Source organism: Drosophila ananassae, chromosome XL (assembly GCF_017639315.1).
Source record: "Drosophila ananassae strain 14024-0371.13 chromosome XL, ASM1763931v2, whole genome shotgun sequence".
Taxonomy (NCBI): domain Eukaryota; kingdom Metazoa; phylum Arthropoda; class Insecta; order Diptera; family Drosophilidae; genus Drosophila; species Drosophila ananassae.
The window spans coordinates 18,922,654-18,947,605 of NC_057931.1; the positions used below are offsets into that span (position 1 = coordinate 18,922,654).

At 40.4% G+C, this 24,952-nt stretch overlaps 1 protein-coding gene across 1 annotated transcript in view; it reads left to right on the forward strand.

The window, feature by feature from the left end:
* LOC6504327 (neuronal acetylcholine receptor subunit alpha-7) overlaps window positions 1-24,952 on the forward strand; it is a 577,668-nt gene that overhangs the window by 459,593 nt on the left and 93,123 nt on the right. Inside the window, exons 5-6 of the mRNA XM_032455973.2 lie at window positions 16,904-17,084; window positions 22,888-23,068. Of these exons, the coding sequence (XP_032311864.2) occupies window positions 16,904-17,084; window positions 22,888-22,893 (187 nt within the window). The 3' untranslated portion in view covers window positions 22,894-23,068. The remainder of the gene's footprint in view (window positions 1-16,903; window positions 17,085-22,887; window positions 23,069-24,952) is intronic.

Below are 24,952 nucleotides of genomic sequence, written 5' to 3' on the forward strand. Positions count from 1 at the left end.
CGGAGTAACAATGTGTATAAGAATGCTTTCTTCTGACAAAAATTCTGTCATTTATGCCACATATTAATATTGTCTCATTAATACTGAATAAAACGAGACAAATTTCATTAAAAAAAAATACAAATTGTTGAAGTTATAACGCTTTTCCCAAAAAAAGTCAATAAAACCATGGGAGCACTATAAGAGGAAGAGCATATTCCTGCTTATACACACAGGTACTCCGGAGCGCTCGCTAGGTTGAATTGACTTTTTTTGGGAAAAGCGTTATAACTTCACCAATTTTCATTATTTTTTGATGAAATTTGTCTAATTTTATTCAGAATTAATGAGACAACATTGATATGTGGCAAAAATGACAGAATTTTTGTAAGTTGTACCAAAAAACTGGCATTAAAATCCGAAAAACACGAACGAAAGTCGAAAACTTCAGTTTCAGATGTAAAAATTTTGTTCTTTCTGTTTAACAAAATCGAAGATATATTTTTTTTCAAAAGCTACAACATTTCACTATTTAAAAACACCAAAAATTTTGAAATCGGTTGAAAAAAACGCCTTCAGGAATTTTTAAGCGCAAACAAGTCCCGAAAAACGGTTTTTTAACCATAAATCAAGATTTTGAGGGTGTTAAAAATATTTCAAAAATGGTTTTGTGATATACTCGACCCAATGAACAATTCCTACTATGTCACTTCAAAAGTTCAGAATCACTGTTACACTGTGTAATTATTGAAGAGACTCATTGCCGCGCTCACAGAGGTTTAGAGGAAAATTACAAACAAATAAATAGATTGTATTATTGGCCACAATTATTTATAAAACTAAAGGAATATATAAAAAATTGTACAATCTGTAACCAGAACAAATATAACAGACATCCTATAGAAATACCAATAGGCGAAGCACCAATACCAGTTAATGAAGGTGAGAACCTTCATATTGATATATTTTATGCAGACAAAAAAATGTTTCTTACTTGCATCGACGCATACTCAAAGTTTTTAACAGTAAAGGAAATAGAAAATAAATCTAATATTGAGAATAAAGTTTTGGAACTCTTACAATAGCAAAAAATCCATTAGCAAAAATAATCATGACAGATAATGAACCAAGTTTTACGTCAGCACAATTCAGATCATTCGTAAGAAGAAGTGGTCTAATAATACATTTCGCTGATCCAAAGCACAGCACTTCGAATGGGCAAATTGAAAGAGCACATTCAACACTAACAGAAATAGCTAGGTGTATTAAAGATGAGTATAATCTTACAGATTATTCAGAAAAAGGAAAGGAATAAGTTAAATCCAAGATACAAAAAACAAGTAGTTAAGGAAGATCAAAAAAATAAAGTAATAATAAACAACAGAAATAGAATAATTCATAAAGATAATATTAAGTTTTAAAATTCCATTTTCTAAATTACAGGTGACAATGATTCTCGCACTACACCTGTTTATGATCATAGTATCAACTACATCCGAAATTATAAATTATTCAAATCATGACTTCTTCCTTTATAAAGATAGTAAGGATGTCCTAACATATGACTCTTATGCAGAGTTATTCCATGTAACCAACATTAGTTTTTATAAAGAAATTATTGAGGCAGAATTTAACCATATAAAAAGTACTAACAATGAGAAATTATATTGGGAAATTTCATACAATTTGAAGACTATAAAATTAATATTATCACAATTACTACCATCAAGAACAAAAAGAGGTATTAACGAGTTGGGAACTGTGTTAAAATGGTTAGCAGGCACACCAGACCATGATGATGTTGTAACAATTGAAAACAAAATTAACGATCTGATTGAAAATAATAACAAGCAGCAAATTATAAATTCCAAATTGTTTGAAGAAATTAAATCACTCTCATCTAGCTTAAAATCAGTTTTTACGAGTCAGGAGTTACCATTAAGAAAACATCGCTTACACTTGATTACTTACGATTTACAAAATCTAATAGACACAATAACTCTAGCAAAGATAGATGTATTCAATACAAAAATTTTAAACAATGATGATGTTGAGGAAATATATAAACATGAATTAAGACCTGTAGTAATTACAGACTTAATGGACATTTCGGAATTTAAAGTTGCTTTGCATAAAGAATTATTTGTAGTCTATATAAAGTATCCAATAATTAAAAATAGATGCGACATATATTATGCCAGAGCAATTTCCCATAATGATGGAAAATTAATTTTAAGTAATCAAGTTGCTAAATGCGAGGAAACATATTACGAAGTAGATAATTTTAAGAACGAACTATTCAATAATTATTGTAAATTAAGCAAAGAAAAATCATGTTTCACACGTCTTTTAAACGGTGAAAAATCAATATGTAATAAAATAAGAGAAAAAAATAAAAAGATAGATATAATTCAAGATGGTGCCATATTAATAAATGGAAATAATATTGTAAATGATTCTTATTTGCAAGGATCATATCTAATTACGTTCAACAGCACCACAATAATTAATAATGTATCATATACAAATATAGAAAATAAGATATTAAATTACATTACAGCCCACAATTATAACAACTATAAAATATCCGAATATATTATTTCAAACACTTCGGAACTATAATTTGATAATATAAATACTCTTAACCCATTTATCCAAATCAAAAAGACAAGAATACCATTAACACTAATTGTAATAACACTAACTTCAACATATTTAATTTGGTTATCAATTTCAAAGTTAAGAAAAATTTATGTCACCATAAAACCACGGCTTAAAAATATTTTTCAAAGAAATAATCTGCCTGACATAGAAAAACAAGAGCAAAACATCGTGGCAGAATTAACGGCTCATTTAAACTCCATCTCTGCTCCGTCTTTTGAATCGGGACGCTTCAACTTAGAAGGGGGAGTGTTATCCAACCCCAAGCTTAACTAATATAATGCAATATATAAACATAATTTTAAAATCATAGAAGCCTCTGCTGGATGAGTCATATCCTGTTTGTCAATCTTTCCCATTCAAATCTGACACCAAGCAATTATCCCAGACTAAACATTCAGCGCTAGCTGTAATCATATTTCCGAAACTTTTCCACGGTCTGAGCCAAAGTAGTAAACAAGTGAACCGGCTCGCCGCCGACAGTCCGAATTTGATATATCCACCGATGTCATTAGTTTTCACCAATGAGTGAAATATTGCGTCAGCCAATTGTCCGCTCTCTTAATGTCTCTTAGACATTGATCTAGATTTACAAATAGCCCTTTTTGAGGTTTCTCTCTTAAGCCGAGGTTTGATGGTAAACCGATAAGATCAGCACAGGCAGTCTTGTTTTGACACAGTCTAGAATCGGGATCGCTCTAAGATCTAAGTAATATATATCGTGGAGTAATAAGTAGGCTTAGCGTTAAAAGTCGATTTAAGTGAAAGTTTGTAAAAAATAAAAATAAAATAAAAATTATTTTTTTAAAAAGTAAACTTCGGAACAAATTTAATTTACATCCTTCTTCCCTGCAGGTACTATATAAGTCGGAATGGCCGCGATCGGTCGACTAGCTTCTATAGCTGCCATATAACTGATTGATCGGAAATGCCATAAATTTGGTGTAATTAAGTTAGAGGGTTGGAACTTTCCACATCTATCCATATGTTATCTATAAAATTTCATAAGGATCGGCCGACTATATCCTATAGCTGTCAAAGAACGATCGGAATTGGCATTGTAGAATTAATGTAGAAGATTAAGTTTGAATTGTATTGAAGTCTAGTATAAGTTAGTATAGGGCGGAGCGGGAGCGCATTTTATTTCCAATAAAATGCAACAAAAACAGTGACAGTGGCACAATTCGTAATAAAAACAATATATATATTCAAAAAAAAAGAGTTGCTCGCGACGGTTGTGGTGGTAAATAAAAAATAAAAATTAAAGAATTCTCCACGTCGCGAAACAAACTCTCTTCAATCAACGAGCTGCTACTGGATGGATTCGTCGTCCCCATGCCCTGCACCAGCATCGATTGTACAAGGATAGTGGCCGCAGGATTAAAGGATCCGAAAGCCGAACCCCAGGTATTTGTGCAAAAAATTGAAAGTCGAGATAAGACAAATTAAAATCCGTCTTGTGCTGGAATATTGCACCCTCCTTTCAATTCTTAGAGCATACGTACGTAGAAAAAAATAGCAGAGCAAAAAATAAATAACAACATATATAAAAGTTCTAAAAATTTAATTATAAGTATTTGTGCTAACCTAAATGTACTGCCTGTGGACAAAATAGAAAAGAAAATATATATATATTATTTGCAATCACAGTCGCCCCCTACCCCTCGTTCTCGATTATACAAATTTTCCAAATAAATACTAAAGTGCAGCCAAAAATTATTTTATTTATTACAGATAAAATAAAGGTGCAAATATACTTTGTATACATACAAATAGATGCAGCGATAATATTCTCGTTTTCGTTTCCCACCATTACCCGCTGCTGTATGTACGTATATGCACTTTTTGGCGCATATAGTTTAACGGAACGCCAAGTGACGCGCTACCCTACAACTTGGTTGGGTATATTGTTTTCGGTGTCATTGGCGATTAGATTTTTTTTTGGTTAAATTTAATAAATTATTTATAATATTTAAAATAGATTAATTAATTATTTTCGTTTTCGCATTTTCTTAAAATCAAAACTAAAATTTATTCAATTTAATTCAACAGCAAGAAAAATATTTTAATAAAATTTATTTAACAGAAATTTAAATAAAAAATATTAAATCTTAAAAATTGCATTGTTTTCGTTTTTGCATTAAAAAAAAAATACATTTTTTATAATGGAAAGTAATAAACAAAAACTTAATTCCACGACTCTTATTGACTTAAAAAGAAGATTAAATGTCAAAGTTAAAAGCATTTGCCGATTGGAGGAACGCTTGGAAGATGGATCAATTCCTCTAAACAAAACCGAGCTAGGCTGCAGGCTTCAGGTTTTAGATGAGGCAATTTCAAAACCAAATGTGTTGCAAGACCAGATCGAGCAAATAGATGAATTGGATGATTTCGGAGCCGAGTTGGAAGAATTAGGAATAACTACCAAGGCAAGGATTATGTCCTTATGTAATGCCTTTAATTCAACTAAAGACTCCCGTCCAGCTTCTGCAATTTCTGCGGCCCCAACTCGAGCTCGACTTCCCAGTTTGGCATTGCTAAAATTCAGTGGAAATTATTCGGATTTCAAAAATTTCATAAGTCTTTTCGAGACATTAGGTGACAAAGATGTAAACATTCCTGTTATCGAAAAATTTAATCACTTAATTTCTTGCCTCTCTGGTGAAGCCTTAGAAACTATCAAGGCATTCCAAGACACCGAGAGTAATTACGACAAAGCTATCGCTAGTCTAAAAAGAGTCTATGATAACGAATGTCTCAACTTTGCGAACCAAATACGTCAACTGTTCAGCCTTCCGAAAATTTCCCAGCCGTCTGCGTCGTCGTTGAGGGGTCTCATCGATACTGTGTCATCAATTTATGGATCAGTATTATCCATAGGAGATGATACAAAAATTGCAATCTCAATGATTATCCATTTAGTTTTGAGTATTGTATTAACCCGCAAGTTCCCCCAAGAATGATGAACTTTTGGCAATTAAGTTTAACACTATTTATTGGTCTTGTAATACAGCCCCTCTGTGTGCTTACTATTCCTCGACTCCCAAGTCGCTCTTGTCCGCCGATCCCTTTACACTATCTTTGGCAGTATCTCCGCTCTCGTTTGTGACGTCGCCGCCCGTTGCCGGCTCCCACATCCCTCCTTTGTTAACGAGTTTTAGCTTCAAGGACTTGGTGGGCAAAGGGTCCAGCTTATCCGTGGACTGTCTGCGCTGCTGGCCTTTTCGTTCATCGTCTCCATGGTCCTCCTGGGTTGATGTTATCCTGGCATGAGTACAAATTTCTGGATAAGGGTGGAGATTTGACTTGTTCTATACCGCAAGTTTTGCAGTACTCCTCGAATTCTTGACTTATGTACTGTCGTCCATTGTCAGTTCAGTCGTCCATGTTTCGGGTACCCCAGCCTACAGAAAATCTTCCTTATCATTTCAATCAGACTGGCTGACGTAATAGAGCGTAAGAATTTGAACTTTTATACTTCGGATATGCCTACCCAAACTCCAATTACGGAAGTGAACAAAAATGATGTTTTAATTGCGACATATGCTGATGACACTGCTGTCCTAACTAAAAGTACCAGTATCTTGGCGGCTACTTTTGCTTTGCAAGAATATCTAGATGCGTTTCACCAATGGGCTATGAACTGGAACATCCGAATAAATGCGGAAAAATGTGCTAATGTTACATTTACTAATCGAAGAAGTACCTGCCCTGGAGTCAATCTTAATGGAAGTCCAATAAGAGCTTTCCCTGCATATAAATACCTTGGTGTCACCCTGGATAAAAAACTTACTTTTGGCAGACATATAACATGTATTCAAAATTCTTTTAAAAACAAAGTTGCTCGAATGGCCTGGTTACTTGCTCCACGCAATAAGCTTACGCTAGGATGCAAGGTTCAAATTTACAAATCTATTTTAGCGCCAAGCCTTTTCTACGGGCTACAGGTTTATGGTATCGCTGCCAAAGCCCATCTAAATAAAATCCGGGTTTTGCAAGCAAAAACCCTTAGAAGGATCTCTGGAGCTCCGTGGTTCATCCGAACAAGAGACATTGAACGCGATCTCAACGTGCCCAAAATCGGAGACAAGCTGCAAAAGCTTTCTCAAAAATATATGCAACGATTGAATAATCACCCCAACAGCCTTGCCAATAGACTTGGCACCGCAGCTATTAACAATGCTGATCCACGAACAAGAGTCAGGAGAAGATTAAAAAGATTTCACCCTCAAGACCTACCAGACCGGATCTTGACATAAAATTTTCACCAAACACATTTTATTTCTTTCCTGTAATCATATCTTGCCCTAAGCACCGCTTAGACATAGTTTTTGTTATTAATTTTGATAAGACGATTAGATTAAGCTGCCATTTGGGTAGCAGTGCGCTAATCATGAGAATACAATTTCTACATATATAAAAGTATAAAAAAAAAAAAAAAAAAAAGAATTTGAACTCCATATAGCAAGAGTAATAGTCAATAAATACTACTACGAATTCATTATTTGGTAAGGGCCCCAATATGTCTGAAGCTACCAAAATTCACGGACCGGTTGGGAATGGATTCCATTCCATTGGTGCTGGCTTTGGGTTTTGTGACACCAGAAGACAGTCTCTGCAATGTTTTGCGTATTTTTCTGCGTCACGGTCAATCAGCGGCTACCATACCTTAGATCGCAGACGTCTTTTCATAGCAGATTCTCCCGGATGCCCTTAGTGAGCCAGCTCAAGCACTCGGTTTCGAAGCGATGTCGGGATCACGATGCGGTTACCACGCAACAGAAGGGCTCCTACAGCTGAGAGCTCATAGCGAAATGGGTAAAGTTGTTTTAAGGATCCAGGTTTCCATGAGTCGCACTCAAACATTGCATCGATTATCTCTTCATCTTTTGTTAAATGGTTGGCAATTTCCGAAATGGTCATCGATTGGGGAATACTGATTTCGACCACCTGGTACTGTAATTCTTGTCTCCGACACAAGAATCGGATGGAGATGTCTGGCAGAGTCGGGATAATGAGTCCGATATGTTTTCTTTTCCCGCCCTATAGATGACTTTAAATTGGTAGGATTGGAGCCGTAGTAGCCATTTCTCTAAGCGGGCTATCTTTCAACCGACCAAACTAGAGCCAGACTTTCTTTTTCTGTTTGGGAATAACGTTTCTTAATGTCTGACAAAGCTCTGTTAGCGAATGAAATAATTAGGGGGTCACCATTACCTGAGAACTGCAGTAATACCGCTCCAAGCGCTATTGGACTGGCATCTGCTATTAGCCGAGTTCGATTTCGCGTGTTGAAATATGCGAGGTTTGGTACTTGCGCCAATCGATCTTTTAGATTCCGAAAGGCATCTCTTTCCACCTCTCCCCAGCTAAATTTCGAGTCCTCCTTTAGCAATTGTCTTAGCGGTTCCGTGTAATGAGTCAGGTCTGGAATGAATTTTCCAACGTATGTCACCAACCCTAGAAAACTTCGAGTTTCTTCCTTGTTAATTGGTTCCCGAAACCCTCGAATTAAATTGACTTTCTCCGGGTCCACTTCGATATTCTTATCCGAGATGATGTGACCCAGGAACTTGAGTCTGTTTGTTTTCCAGATGCATTTTTGTTCGCTCAGTAAGATCGTTTCCATCGAATACTTTGCAGACCTCTCTTACTGTCTTGTCATGTTCTTCCTCGCTAGCGCCAAATATAATGACATCGTCAATGTAATTCATGACGTTGGTAAAGGGTGCCAGAAGCTGTTCGAGGTGACGTTGGAATATTTCCGGAGCCGAGTTGATTCCGAACATTAGCCGTTTGTACCTAAAGTCATTTTGGGGTTATGAACGTCGTAATTTAACTTTAATCCCTTTCCACTTAGCAAACGGTGTGTTAATGGCGGTTTCTCGGCCCAATAATGACTGACGTCCATTTTTAATGACAAAAAATGTAGCAATCACCTTCGCATTTGGCACAGCTGATATCGGTGCATCAAAAACGCAAATTATTTCAATATATGTATTGAATTTATTCAATTTATTCAGTAATTGTTCATATACGTATCCACGAAAATGTTTCTGTGAAAGCGATCTAACGTTAAAAAGGGTCGTATTGCCGTGGATAAGCTTCACCCAGTCTGTGTGGCTAATCAGGTAAAATTTCGATCCCGAATCAATAATTAGGGGTATCTCATAACCTCCTATTAGGCAATTTATAAGTCCTTCTTCTCCATCGCTGCATATCTTAAAGAAATTCTCACATGTTTTCTTCCGTTTGCACCCAGCGTGCTCATCTTCCACGCATCGAAAATTATTCTGCCGCCTTTTAAGATTCCCGTTTCTTGATTGAGAATACAGTTACAGATATTTGTTCCTCAACCTGGCAAGCTTCTATTGCACGCCCCCCATGTAAAGGAGTTTAGTTCTCTTCATCTTGGGTGCCTCGATCTGTTCGGCCTCCAATGATATGGTGAATGCTCTAAACCACCTCTCCCATTCATTTCGAAGCACCGACTTCTCAATGGTGTCGCATAGGAACGGTTTTAAACAATTTTCAGCCATCCTGGAACCAAACAGAAAACAAACAAAATGTTTGCAGCCTCGAGTTATATACTTTTATTTCCTTTCCTTTTTTTTTTTACTTGTATCTCTACAGTGTAAAGTCTACACATTCATTTGGCTTGCGTAGGGCGAAACTCTTACGCACGGCCTCTTCTTAATTCATAATTTTTCTTTTTGGCTTGTCAGATTTTAACTCTTCCACGCAGCCTCTTTTTGATTTACAATTAATTCCTTTTAATTCAATACAGTTTCGGCTTGTTTTCTAATGCAGCCTCTCTTCGTGAAGCCATTTTTCCCTTTGAAAGATAACACAAAGCCTCTCACGCCGGCACATCTATTGCCTTTATGTCCCACCTCCTGCTTCGTTCCCCAATTTATTGGGCTGGCAATGCCGTGTGACAAAGAAAAATGCTTTTTTATACGCGTAGTATTATAGCTTAATGCCAATTATTTTATATAAAAAAAACTTCCAAAATAGAATTTACCTCGTCGCCAATGTATTAACCCGCAAGTTCCCCCTAGAATGATCAACTTTTGGCAATTAAGTTTAACACTATTAATTGGTCTCGTAATACAGCCGCTCTGCGTGCTTGCTATTCCTCGACTCCCAAGTCGCTCTTGTCTGTCGATCCCTTTACACTATCTTTGGCAGCATCTCCGCTCTCGTTTCTCGGCTCCCACAAGTAACGTGGATCCTGTGACCAAGCAAAAATGGGAAGAGTCACTGGATTATGAGGAATTGCCGCTGTGGTCCGATTTCGAAAAAATACTAAATCGTAGATACCAGCATCTGTCCGCTGAAGAGACTGGCAAACCAAAACTAGATAAAACTGTGTTTAGCAAGCAACTGAATAGAACTTCGTTGGCTTGTTCTTCTACCAACGACAAACCAGCTTGCAGTTATTGTAACGCTAACAACCATTTTTGGCCCAGTGCAGTCCGTTCGCTCGCCTTGCTGTAATGCAAAGGTTTGAGTTTGTTAAGTCAGCCTCCCTATGTTTGAATTGTCTGCGAAAGGGTCACATGGTAGCGAAGTGCAAATTGACCAGGTGTCAAATCTTTGCAAGATCGCACCATAAACTTCTGCACCGATTTACAGTGACTAAAAATAACTTAGCGTTACCACCACACACACTTAATCCTCCTCCAGCGTTAACGAATGATGGCCCTTCTACTTCACATGCTTTGCATGCGTCGGCTCTAGAAAAGGTATTGTTAGCGACATCGATCGTAAGCGTTCGAACAAAAAGTGGCGAGCACATATTAGCCCGAGCATTACTTGTCTCAGGGTCACAAATGAATTTTATTACAGAAGATATTGCTCAACGCTTATAGATCCGTAGGGAGGAATCGTGCATCAACTTGCTTGGAATTGGTCAAACTAATTCACAAGTTAAGAAAACGATACACACCGTGGTGAAGTCGAGAGTCAATGGTAGCGAGTTTCCGTTTGACTTTTGGGTTTTGAAAACAATTTCAGGATATCACCCTGACCAGTCAGTGAACGTGAAAGATTGGACCCTACCGAAGAACTTGCCATTAGCAGACCCATATTTTTACAAACCTCAGCGGATAGATATGCTAATTGAAGCTGAGTCATTTTTCGAACTGTTGGCCAAATAAAGCAAGGTCTGAACCATCCCATCCTTCAAAAAACTCTCCTTGGGTGGATAGTATCGGGAAAATACATGGCAAATTCCTCAACTCCTCAACAGCCGGTCTCTAGTCTTGCCAAGAAGAAATATTAGAGTCAATAGACAAAAACTTGAAAAAATTCTGGTTGGAAGAAGTTCCATCTTCTAAAAAGATGTTGTCGCCAGAACAAGAGCTATGTGGGGAACATTATCGGAAGACTACAAGAATACTGCCTTCAGGTCGATTTGAAGTTAAACTTCCATTTAAGTCGGATTGGCTTCGGCTTAAGTCGGACAAGCGTTTTGGGAAACTCATTCGAGATAACCAAAAGCCAATTTCTGCCGCTCGAGAGAAGATTCTCTCGAGATCAGAACTTAAAGAAAACGTATTTGGAATTTATGGAAGAATACGAATCCCTAGGCCATATATCCCCTGCAAGCAATGACGTTCTTGCTTCTCCACACTACGTTATACCCCACCAGTGTGTCTTACGGCCTCAAAGTACAACGACCAAACTACGAGTCGTTTTTGATGCGTTCTGCAAGACATCCACACAGAAGTGTTTAAATGAGTTGTTGATGGTGGGTCCAACACTCAACTCTTCTTAGCTTTCGGCTAAACAAATTCGCTCTGGTAGCCGACATAAAAAAGATGTATCGTCAAGTGATGGTAAATGAAGCAGATCGACGATACCAGTTGATAGTGTGGAGAAAAGACCCGTCTGAGTCCTTGAAATTGTGCAAGCTCAACACCGTTACTTATGGCACTGCACCAGCCCCATTCCTGGCCATAAGGTGTTTGAAAATGTTGAGTGAATCCGCGAAAAATACATTCCCTCGAGCTGCTAAAGTTATTGGGTCTTACCTTTATGTCGACGACATGTTAACGGGTGCTGGTTGCGTGGAGGAGCAAAAGACTATTAAGTCTGAAGTAACTCAGGTTCTTCAAAACGCTGGGTTTCAATTGAGTAAGTGGTTTTCAAACTCGCCTGAAGTTACTTCATCCGAGAGCACGGTTAAGCCAATAACGCTTTCGGACTCAGAGCTGACAAAAACACTAGGAATCGTTCGGGTTCCTAGAGATGACGTGTTTAAATTCGAAATAGATACTTCAGTCATGGGTCAAAGGGCGACTAAGCGGAATATTCTTTCGGTGACATCAAAGCTTTTCGACCCCCTTGGCTTATTAAGCCCGATCCTTATTAAAGGAAAGATCCTGTTACAGGAACTTTGGCTCAATAAGCTAGATTGGGATGAGTCCATTCCACTGCACTTGGAAACCGCATGGAACAAGATTCAGCTTGCCTTGTCACAGTTAGAAGAGATCTCAATACCGAGATTTGTGATGAGTGAGCCAATGTCACCAATTGAAATTCATGCCTTCTCTGACGCATCGATGAGAGCCTATGGAGCCTGCGTCTATATCCGTTGCAAATCTGCAGAAGGTAGTAAAGTCTCATTGTTGACTCGAAAAGTCGAAAGCAGCGCCGCTCAAGACAAAGACGCTGCCCCGTCTTGAGTTCTGTGCCTCTCACCTTCTCGCGGACCTCTGTCGCAAAATAAAACCTCTTATCAAAGCACCGATCGAACAAAGTGTATATTGGTCAGATTCGGAAGTTTGTCTTCATTGGATTCGTTCCCATCCATCGTCGTTGTCAACGTTCGTATCAAATAGAGTTGCTAAGATTCAAGAGTGGTCAAAGGATAGCACGTGGCGGCATGTACCAGCTAAACAGAACCCGGCAGATATTGTGTCAAGAGGTGCCGGAAGATAAGTGGCCAACGAGCCCCCGGTTTGATCCGTCACCAGAGATCTTGCAGATGGAAGCAAAGAAGAACGCAGTCGGACTGATTGCAATGGTCTCTACCTTGTATTTGTTGAAAGTGATAGAAGGATTTTCCTCTCACTTAAAACTGCTGCGAGTGTTCGTTTACATGGTCCGCTTTATAAAGAAGTGTAAAAAATTAGTAGTTACTTCTGATAATGTACCTTCACCCGTCGAATATCTCTTCGACGGGTAGCTCTTAATAAAATTGTCCAGATAGTCCAAGACCACGAGTATCAAGAGGAAATTAAAACTATTCGAAAAAATCTTGTTGTTAGCTTAAGCCTACAGAAGCTAAGTCCGTTTGTAAATGAAACCTCTCAGGCTGGGCTTACCTTTTCGTTGTTGCGGGTCGGGGGGCGACTAGCTAATGATCCTATTTCGTACGATGCCAAGTTTCCAGTATTGTTGACGAAGCGCTCTCAATTTGTTCTACGTCCGATACTTGCACGAGTCGAATTTTCATGTGGGTCCACGAGCACTGGTGAGTCTCATGCGACAGCGCGTTTGGATAGTAAACGCGCAGGAAGTCTGCAGTCAGATAGTGCGGTCATGCATACGCTGTTTTAAATGCAAGCCTCATCTGGTGATTTACCCTTAGATCGAGTTCGTGCTCTCCGCCCATTCTCCATATGTGGCGTGGATTTCTGCAACAATACGCATCAAAAAAGGGATGCGTATTTGCGTTCATACCGCCGCGGGCTCCGCACATGGGTGGACTATGGGAGGCAGGTGTGAAGTCTGCAAAGCACCTACTCCTACGAGCGGTGGGCAGAGCGAAGTTGACCGCAGAGGAGCTGTAGACCGTCCTCGTTGGAGTCGAGGCCGTCCTGAACTCGAGGCCCCTGGGCGCCCTCAGTCAGGACCCAAGCGACGGCGAGGCGTTAACTCCCGGGCACCTGTTGACAGGCGGGCCGCTCATCGCCCCACCAGCACCGCGGACCCAGGACCTGCAGGGTCTAACGTGCTTGCGGCGATGGCGGCTTGTCTCGTCAATCAAGCAAATATTTGGCAGAGTTGGTCCCGGGAGTACGTCTTGGGCCTACAGGCGCGGTCGAAGTGGCAGCTGGAGCAGGAGGACGCCAGGATGGGCGATCTGGTCCTGGTCGCCGAGGACAACCAGCCTCCCCAACAGTGGATCACCGCCAGGATCGTCGAGACTCACGCCGGCGCGGACGGAAGGATCAGGGTCGCCGACGTCAGGACTAGTGCAGGAGCGGTCTTCAGGAGAGCAGTCCACAAGCTGGTGAGGTTGCCAGTGGTTGAAGCCTGATGAAGGCCTTCAACGGGGCCGGTGTAGAATTAATGTAGAAGATTTTGTAGAAGTTTTGAATTGTATTGAAGTCTAGTATAAGTTAGCATAGGGCGGAGCAGGAGCGCAAGAAAAGCTCACTTGCGCTCTCCCGCAAATTCGCCCCGCTTCGCCGCAATATATATGCTAGGCTTAAGTTCTTTTGGTACAAATATAGCGAATTATAACGTTGAGTCGAACGCGTGTGAATTATTTTTCGTCGTCGTTTAAAATTATAGTAAACAGCCACTTTTAGTTTTTTCGAAAGTGTGAGGTAAACTAATTTCAATAAACATTTAAATAAAATTTATGTTCATTCATATATGTACATTTATGGGATAAATGTCCACCTATCGAAATTTAATCTATGTCCACCTATCACGGATTTAATCAACAGCCGTTCATTTTGGTATCGATTCTTTAGTCGTTGGCAGGCATCCTGGTAACTGGTCTGTCCGCCAATTGACATTGAGATTAGGTTTTTTGCCTCACCTGTTAGATGATTCACCGAATGACGGAATTTTACTACATCGCTGTAGTCTTGATTGTGGATGCATTCCAATGTCGGTAGTCTCCGCCAAACTTTGGTATTTCTACTGGTGGTATTACAAACGAAGATGCGATCGCGGGTTTTTATGTTGATGCTGAAGTCGATTGCGATTCTTCGCTCAGAAACGAAAAGTATTCTGCCCCAACAACCGGAAATCTGTCATTAGTGGGCCCATCATTTTTTATGGCTTCCAGGTCGATGAGATCATGGTATCCCGAGACGATTTCCTTTCATAGCTCCGTCATGTGTTGTCTGACGTGTATGGACACTTTCCGTCCTTCGGTGCGGTTGCACAGAAAGTCTTCCATATCATCTAATCGTCCTTCATGTCTTCGATTTTATGATGTTAATCGAAGGTCTTCTCCTTTGTTTCCTCGTGATGATTGTGCCTTTGGCTCGAGATTTTTTCCTGTTTTCCGGGGTCTTTGTGACGGGACTGACTGATGGGATTCCATCCGAAAATATTGCTTCATATTTGTTCACAAGCTCTTCTAGCGCTTTGGCCTTTGTGAAATACTCATTCTCAGGACTTAGTGCTCATGGAGCTTGGCATCATTTTTTTAAACTGGGTCCATGAGTGCGTGAGCTGTCTGAGTCTCTCCTCGAAGTATCCTTCCTTGAGTTTACGCTCTGCGGAGTCTTTTGTAAAGTTTCTTATTAGCCTTTGGATGGCTATGTTGCTTTCAATTTGCTCATCAATGAGCATTTGGATTACGGGGTCTGATTCTGATCCCATTGCTGCAATGTATCTCTCCTCTCTCTTTTTTTTCTCGTTGAGTTAAATTGCGTTGGAGTTTGTGTTCAAGTTGTGATCCTAAATGATCACGTCGGGGTCACCAAATGTTCGTCCGAAGAGCGTTATGCGGCAACTACGTCAAACTTGAACTCACGGGAGTAACGGTAGGTCCCGGAGTCGTAGTCAAAGACCGTAAATAGTCTTGACTAAATTTACCTGGATTCTGCAAGGGACTGCTCGGGTTGGCCAGACGCTTGCTGTGATCAGGCTGGAGTTGATGTGCTTGAAGTCCTGGGGTGGTTTTCCTCAAGTACCGGTGGTATGGTGGTTCGGCTGATTCCTTATCGGCCGGTCCTACTGGCGGTCCGTTTCTCGGGAGCAACACTCGAAGTAGGTTAGGTAACGCGGGGTCTACTGGTGGTCCCTTTAACGGGAGCAACACTCGAAATAGACTGGTATGCAGCGGGATCTCCTCGTGGTCCGTTTCACGTGAGCAACACTCGAAGTGGTTAGGTAATGCGGGGTCTACTTGTGGTCCGTTTCCCGGAAGCAACACTTGAAGTAGACTGGTATGCCGCGGATTCTACTTGTGGTCCGTTTACACTGGAGCCACGCGAAGCAGATAGTTTTTAGAGAGTCCTACTTTGTGAATCGTTTTACACAGGATTACATGAAGTAGGTCAATTTTAAGTGCCGTACTTTCAGCACTGAGTAACGAGACTATTGACTCTGATCTCGCAACTATCTTTATTTCAGAAGAACAATTCTTACATAAGATGTTAAATTATACTTAAATCTACGGAAGGTCAATGTTATGGACGTGCTCAAACTAATGTTAATGCCAGGGACACCCACCTCTGAGTCTGCTGACTCAGATTGCTTGTTTATGCATTGCTAGCACATGCTTGGGTTTTACTTGGTTTTTGGTCAGTCGGTCATTTTTCTTGCTGATAATGCTGATTTCTGCTTCTGTTAGTGCTGGGTTATTAGGTTGGATATTGTTTATGCTTATTGCTAATAGGTTAGTGGGTTTGTATATTGCAACATGCTGATGCATATTGATTAGATCAAATTACTAAGTGTGCATATAGGGTAGTAGGTCTTGGCTTTAGGTGCCAACAGCTCTACTATTTTTAAAGTACGTATGCGCCAAGAATTGAAAATAGGGTGCAATATTCCAGCACAAGACGAATATTATTTTGTCTTTTCTCGATTTTCAATTTTTTTTTGCACAAATACCTGCAGTTCTGCAAATAAGAAATTCTTCTTCTTAAATTAAATACATTGGTTCAATTAATTTTTTTTGTATTTTATGTTCGCAAACTGTAAAAACCATAGAGGTTTATGTAATGCTATGAATATGTACCTTTGATTTACACCATCGGTAACTCTAATTATCGGACTATATCTTGAGTAAGCGACTTATCCCAGATATGGATGATATATCAAAACTTGCGTAAAAAGAAAGATGTGTGCAAAGTTTTAAGTCGATTGCTTGAAAATTGAAGTCTAGTTCGCATAAAAATAGTCAGACAGACATACTTAAATCGACTCAGGAGTTAATCCTGATCAAGAATATATATATTTTGTGGGTTCGAAGAAGTCTCCTTATGACTCAAATTTATACCTTTTGCAAGGGTATAATACAACATTTTTTTAAATAATAAAATATTTAATTGCTTTTCAGTGCTGATGAAGGGTTCGACGGTACTTATGCAACCAACGTTGTTGTACGAAATAATGGAAGCTGCCTATATGTACCCCCGGGAATATTTAAATCAACGTGTAAAATTGATATCACATGGTTTCCTTTTGACGATCAACGATGCGAAATGAAATTCGGCTCATGGACTTACGATGGTTTCCAGGTGAGTCAATAAGCCATTTTGTAAATTTGAAAAAACTTTCTGATCGTAACCTCTGTATAGGTCATATAAGGTCTGTTGAAGTCATTTAAATCAACATTATTTTAATAAATAATTTCCAAAAAACTTATCATTATGAAAAATGTATTTATCAAGCAATGACGTTCTTGCTTCTCCACACTACGTTATACCCCACCAGTGTGTCTTACGGCCTCAAAGTACAACGACCAAACTACGAGTCGTTTTTGATGCGTTCTGCAAGACATCCACACAGAAGTGTTTAAATGAGTTGTTGATGGTGGGTCCAACACTCAACTCTTCTTAGCTTTCGGCTAAACAAATTCGCTCTGGTAGCCGACATAAAAAAGATGTATCGTCAAGTGATGGTAAATGAAGCAGATCGACGATACCAGTTGATAGTGTGGAGAAAAGACCCGTCTGAGTCCTTGAAATTGTGCAAGCTCAACACCGTTACTTATGGCACTGCACCAGCCCCATTCCTGGCCATAAGGTGTTTGAAAATGTTGAGTGAATCCGCGAAAAATACATTCCCTCGAGCTGCTAAAGTTATTGGGTCTTACCTTTATGTCGACGACATGTTAACGGGTGCTGGTTGCGTGGAGGAGCAAAAGACTATTAAGTCTGAAGTAACTCAGGTTCTTCAAAACGCTGGGTTTCAATTGAGTAAGTGGTTTTCAAACTCGCCTGAAGTTACTTCATCCGAGAGCACGGTTAAGCCAATAACGCTTTCGGACTCAGAGCTGACAAAAACACTAGGAATCGTTCGGGTTCCTAGAGATGACGTGTTTAAATTCGAAATAGATACTTCAGTCATGGGTCAAAGGGCGACTAAGCGGAATATTCTTTCGGTGACATCAAAGCTTTTCGACCCCCTTGGCTTATTAAGCCCGATCCTTATTAAAGGAAAGATCCTGTTACAGGAACTTTGGCTCAATAAGCTAGATTGGGATGAGTCCATTCCACTGCACTTGGAAACCGCATGGAACAAGATTCAGCTTGCCTTGTCACAGTTAGAAGAGATCTCAATACCGAGATTTGTGATGAGTGAGCCAATGTCACCAATTGAAATTCATGCCTTCTCTGACGCATCGATGAGAGCCTATGGAGCCTGCGTCTATATCCGTTGCAAATCTGCAGAAGGTAGTAAAGTCTCATTGTTGACTCGAAAAGTCGAAAGCAGCGCCGCTCAAGACAAAGACGCTGCCCCGTCTTGAGTTCTGTGCCTCTCACCTTCTCGCGGACCTCTGTCGCAAAATAAAACCTCTTATCAAAGCACCGATCGAACAAAGTGTATATTGGTCAGATTCGGAAGTTTGTCTTCATTGGATTCGTTCCCATCCATCGTCGTTGTCAACGTTCGTATCAAATAGAGTTGCTAAGATTCAAGAGTGGTCAAAGGATAGCACGTGGCGGCATGTACCAGCTAAACAGAACCCGGCAGATATTGTGTCAAGAGGTGCCGGAAGATAAGTGGCCAACGAGCCCCCGGTTTGATCCGTCACCAGAGATCTTGCAGATGGAAGCAAAGAAGAACGCAGTCGGACTGATTGCAATGGTCTCTACCTTGTATTTGTTGAAAGTGATAGAAGGATTTTCCTCTCACTTAAAACTGCTGCGAGTGTTCGTTTACATGGTCCGCTTTATAAAGAAGTGTAAAAAATTAGTAGTTACTTCTGATAATGTACCTTCACCCGTCGAATATCTCTTCGACGGGTAGCTCTTAATAAAATTGTCCAGATAGTCCAAGACCACGAGTATCAAGAGGAAATTAAAACTATTCGAAAAAATCTTGTTGTTAGCTTAAGCCTACAGAAGCTAAGTCCGTTTGTAAATGAAACCTCTCAGGCTGGGCTTACCTTTTCGTTGTTGCGGGTCGGGGGGCGACTAGCTAATGATCCTATTTCGTACGATGCCAAGTTTCCAGTATTGTTGACGAAGCGCTCTCAATTTGTTCTACGTCCGATACTTGCACGAGTCGAATTTTCATGTGGGTCCACGAGCACTGGTGAGTCTCATGCGACAGCGCGTTTGGATAGTAAACGCGCAGGAAGTCTGCAGTCAGATAGTGCGGTCATGCATACGCTGTTTTAAATGCAAGCCTCATCTGGTGATTTACCCTTAGATCGAGTTCGTGCTCTCCGCCCATTCTCCATATGTGGCGTGGATTTCTGCAACAATACGCATCAAAAAAGGGATGCGTATTTGCGTTCATACCGCCGCGGGCTCCGCACATGGGTGGACTATGGGAGGCAGGTGTGAAGTCTGCAAAGCACCTACTCCTACGAGCGGTGGGCAGAGCGAAGTTGACCGCAGAGGAGCTGTAGACCGTCCTCGTTGGAGTCGAGGCCGTCCTGAACTCGAGGCCCCTGGGCGCCCTCAGTCAGGACCCAAGCGACGGCGAGGCGTTAACTCCCGGGCACCTGTTGACAGGCGGGCCGCTCATCGCCCCACCAGCACCGCGGACCCAGGACCTGCAGGGTCTAACGTGCTTGCGGCGATGGCGGCTTGTCTCGTCAATCAAGCAAATATTTGGCAGAGTTGGTCCCGGGAGTACGTCTTGGGCCTACAGGCGCGGTCGAAGTGGCAGCTGGAGCAGGAGGACGCCAGGATGGGCGATCTGGTCCTGGTCGCCGAGGACAACCAGCCTCCCCAACAGTGGATCACCGCCAGGATCGTCGAGACTCACGCCGGCGCGGACGGAAGGATCAGGGTCGCCGACGTCAGGACTAGTGCAGGAGCGGTCTTCAGGAGAGCAGTCCACAAGCTGGTGAGGTTGCCAGTGGTTGAAGCCTGATGAAGGCCTTCAACGGGGCCGGTGTAGAATTAATGTAGAAGATTTTGTAGAAGTTTTGAATTGTATTGAAGTCTAGTATAAGTTAGCATAGGGCGGAGCAGGAGCGCAAGAAAAGCTCACTTGCGCTCTCCCGCAAATTCGCCCCGCTTCGCCGCAATATATATGCTAGGCTTAAGTTCTTTTGGTACAAATATAGCGAATTATAACGTTGAGTCGAACGCGTGTGAATTATTTTTCGTCGTCGTTTAAAATTATAGTAAACAGCCACTTTTAGTTTTTTCGAAAGTGTGAGGTAAACTAATTTCAATAAACATTTAAATAAAATTTATGTTCATTCATATATGTACATTTATGGGATAAATGTCCACCTATCGAAATTTAATCTATGTCCACCTATCACGGATTTAATCAACAGCCGTTCATTTTGGTATCGATTCTTTAGTCGTTGGCAGGCATCCTGGTAACTGGTCTGTCCGCCAATTGACATTGAGATTAGGTTTTTTGCCTCACCTGTTAGATGATTCACCGAATGACGGAATTTTACTACATCGCTGTAGTCTTGATTGTGGATGCATTCCAATGTCGGTAGTCTCCGCCAAACTTTGGTATTTCTACTGGTGGTATTACAAACGAAGATGCGATCGCGGGTTTTTATGTTGATGCTGAAGTCGATTGCGATTCTTCGCTCAGAAACGAAAAGTATTCTGCCCCAACAACCGGAAATCTGTCATTAGTGGGCCCATCATTTTTTATGGCTTCCAGGTCGATGAGATCATGGTATCCCGAGACGATTTCCTTTCATAGCTCCGTCATGTGTTGTCTGACGTGTATGGACACTTTCCGTCCTTCGGTGCGGTTGCACAGAAAGTCTTCCATATCATCTAATCGTCCTTCATGTCTTCGATTTTATGATGTTAATCGAAGGTCTTCTCCTTTGTTTCCTCGTGATGATTGTGCCTTTGGCTCGAGATTTTTTCCTGTTTTCCGGGGTCTTTGTGACGGGACTGACTGATGGGATTCCATCCGAAAATATTGCTTCATATTTGTTCACAAGCTCTTCTAGCGCTTTGGCCTTTGTGAAATACTCATTCTCAGGACTTAGTGCTCATGGAGCTTGGCATCATTTTTTTAAACTGGGTCCATGAGTGCGTGAGCTGTCTGAGTCTCTCCTCGAAGTATCCTTCCTTGAGTTTACGCTCTGCGGAGTCTTTTGTAAAGTTTCTTATTAGCCTTTGGATGGCTATGTTGCTTTCAATTTGCTCATCAATGAGCATTTGGATTACGGGGTCTGATTCTGATCCCATTGCTGCAATGTATCTCTCCTCTCTCTTTTTTTTCTCGTTGAGTTAAATTGCGTTGGAGTTTGTGTTCAAGTTGTGATCCTAAATGATCACGTCGGGGTCACCAAATGTTCGTCCGAAGAGCGTTATGCGGCAACTACGTCAAACTTGAACTCACGGGAGTAACGGTAGGTCCCGGAGTCGTAGTCAAAGACCGTAAATAGTCTTGACTAAATTTACCTGGATTCTGCAAGGGACTGCTCGGGTTGGCCAGACGCTTGCTGTGATCAGGCTGGAGTTGATGTGCTTGAAGTCCTGGGGTGGTTTTCCTCAAGTACCGGTGGTATGGTGGTTCGGCTGATTCCTTATCGGCCGGTCCTACTGGCGGTCCGTTTCTCGGGAGCAACACTCGAAGTAGGTTAGGTAACGCGGGGTCTACTGGTGGTCCCTTTAACGGGAGCAACACTCGAAATAGACTGGTATGCAGCGGGATCTCCTCGTGGTCCGTTTCACGTGAGCAACACTCGAAGTGGTTAGGTAATGCGGGGTCTACTTGTGGTCCGTTTCCCGGAAGCAACACTTGAAGTAGACTGGTATGCCGCGGATTCTACTTGTGGTCCGTTTACACTGGAGCCACGCGAAGCAGATAGTTTTTAGAGAGTCCTACTTTGTGAATCGTTTTACACAGGATTACATGAAGTAGGTCAATTTTAAGTGCCGTACTTTCAGCACTGAGTAACGAGACTATTGACTCTGATCTCGCAACTATCTTTATTTCAGAAGAACAATTCTTACATAAGATGTTAAATTATACTTAAATCTACGGAAGGTCAATGTTATGGACGTGCTCAAACTAATGTTAATGCCAGGGACACCCACCTCTGAGTCTGCTGACTCAGATTGCTTGTTTATGCATTGCTAGCACATGCTTGGGTTTTACTTGGTTTTTGGTCAGTCGGTCATTTTTCTTGCTGATAATGCTGATTTCTGCTTCTGTTAGTGCTGGGTTATTAGGTTGGATATTGTTTATGCTTATTGCTAATAGGTTAGTGGGTTTGTATATTGCAACATGCTGATGCATATTGATTAGATCAAATTACTAAGTGTGCATATAGGGTAGTAGGTCTTGGCTTTAGGTGCCAACAGCTCTACTATTTTTAAAGTACGTATGCGCCAAGAATTGAAAATAGGGTGCAATATTCCAGCACAAGACGAATATTATTTTGTCTTTTCTCGATTTTCAATTTTTTTTTGCACAAATACCTGCAGTTCTGCAAATAAGAAATTCTTCTTCTTAAATTAAATACATTGGTTCAATTAATTTTTTTTGTATTTTATGTTCGCAAACTGTAAAAACCATAGAGGTTTATGTAATGCTATGAATATGTACCTTTGATTTACACCATCGGTAACTCTAATTATCGGACTATATCTTGAGTAAGCGACTTATCCCAGATATGGATGATATATCAAAACTTGCGTAAAAAGAAAGATGTGTGCAAAGTTTTAAGTCGATTGCTTGAAAATTGAAGTCTAGTTCGCATAAAAATAGTCAGACAGACATACTTAAATCGACTCAGGAGTTAATCCTGATCAAGAATATATATATTTTGTGGGTTCGAAGAAGTCTCCTTATGACTCAAATTTATACCTTTTGCAAGGGTATAATACAACATTTTTTTAAATAATAAAATATTTAATTGCTTTTCAGTGCTGATGAAGGGTTCGACGGTACTTATGCAACCAACGTTGTTGTACGAAATAATGGAAGCTGCCTATATGTACCCCCGGGAATATTTAAATCAACGTGTAAAATTGATATCACATGGTTTCCTTTTGACGATCAACGATGCGAAATGAAATTCGGCTCATGGACTTACGATGGTTTCCAGGTGAGTCAATAAGCCATTTTGTAAATTTGAAAAAACTTTCTGATCGTAACCTCTGTATAGGTCATATAAGGTCTGTTGAAGTCATTTAAATCAACATTATTTTAATAAATAATTTCCAAAAAACTTATCATTATGAAAAATGTATTTATCAAATTTAAATTAAATTAATTAAAATTAAAATTTAAATTTAGACTTTCCACCTGGCATGTAACTTTTCAAAACAATACAAAATTTTCAAAAATGTTACCTATGTTGCTGTACTGCCTATGATGTTTCTGTACTACCCCTTACGATAACAACACCCTTAGGAGTAATCCCACAATCGAAAAATATATTTGTTTTCCGAATTGTCACTGGAACTTGCATTACATCAAGATTACATCAAAGCCAAACAAAAGCATACATAAAATTGGTGAACATTGTCAAATACACCAATAAGCCATACGCAAATTCGTTTATTCCAGTCAAGACTCTGATTTCTGTTTCTATCACAATCGTATATCCGATTGCGGCTAGATACTTTAATGTCTTCAAAATCACGTAGGTTAATATTAATATTTCACCATCTTTGTTACTATACCGTGGAAATATATTTCCGCTTTCCGTATGCAATTCAAGGAACGTTAATTGTTGTTGCGACTTTTGGGAATATTGGCTCTTAAACATATACAAACAATGTGCCAAACAATTTTTTATTCTTGATAACTATTAGCTTGGTCTAACGTCACCGTGCACAACCCTGAATGTAACATGAATTACATTCAATGTAATTCTATATTTTCGATAACATGTATTATTTCACCATCCTTTCGTTTTAAACATGGCTATATACACCCATCTGACATGGCTATATACAGCCAAAAATAAACTTTGTGCAAGCCCTACATAAAAATTCCTTCAGCGCTCTTTGCCTGGATTCGAGAAGCTGATCGGCCCCTTTTCAGACGTCGGATTTCTTGCATTACTTTTGCCGCAAAACTGAAGAAATAATTTTAGCACGCGTCGTCGTGAACCAATTGTACTCCCAAAGTAGACGCATCTCGGAAGGCCATCCTTCCATCCTAATCTTGACTAACTATTTGTCTCAACAAAAGGACAAGGATGACTCCACAGAAGGACGCTGGATGTTTCCATTTATGGAGTCATTCCACCTGTCTTGTCCCTGCCGGAAACTCATCTCCCTCGCCACCTCTTTTATCATCCTTCATCGCGTTGCGCCTCATGAGCGAGCTCATCAGCCAAAGTTCTCGCGATAACTAAATCTGCCACATTGGATGTGCATAAATCTGCTATGACGCGCAGTTTCAAAGTGATCTATCGCACAACTTACAGTTCGCCTTAATTTTTGAAGCCTCATTCCATATGGTGGCGTACAAAATTCTGCATCTAAGGACTCCTTGTAGTAGCTGCCTGTGGCCTTGCCTAGAGCCTCTCGTATTTAGCATGATCCTTGCTATGGCCGCAAGCGTTTATCACCATTTTACTCGTTAAATGAGTACCGCTTCCCATTTTTGGCTAGCACAGCCCACAAGCGATGAGCTACTCTTGCACTCGGGCGATTGCTTCGTTGACTGTTACTTATTGTTTTGTCGACGATAATGAATGCAACATCATCCGCGAAAAGATCCAGGACCCCATCATTGATAACATTCCACAGTAGGGACACCGCATGTGACTTTGTGTTAATTGGGGCGGTTTTGCATTTCAAAGCGGAATATCTGCGACTATCTCCACAAAATCAGCGACCACTCCAATGCTCAAAAGATCACCTGAAGCTTCCAACTGAAGCTTAAATATACTTCTAGTTATGCATTGATCGAATGCCTTGCGCGCCTTTTCAATCAGTCATAAAGGTTTTATACGGGTCCTTTAGGGGTTTTTTGC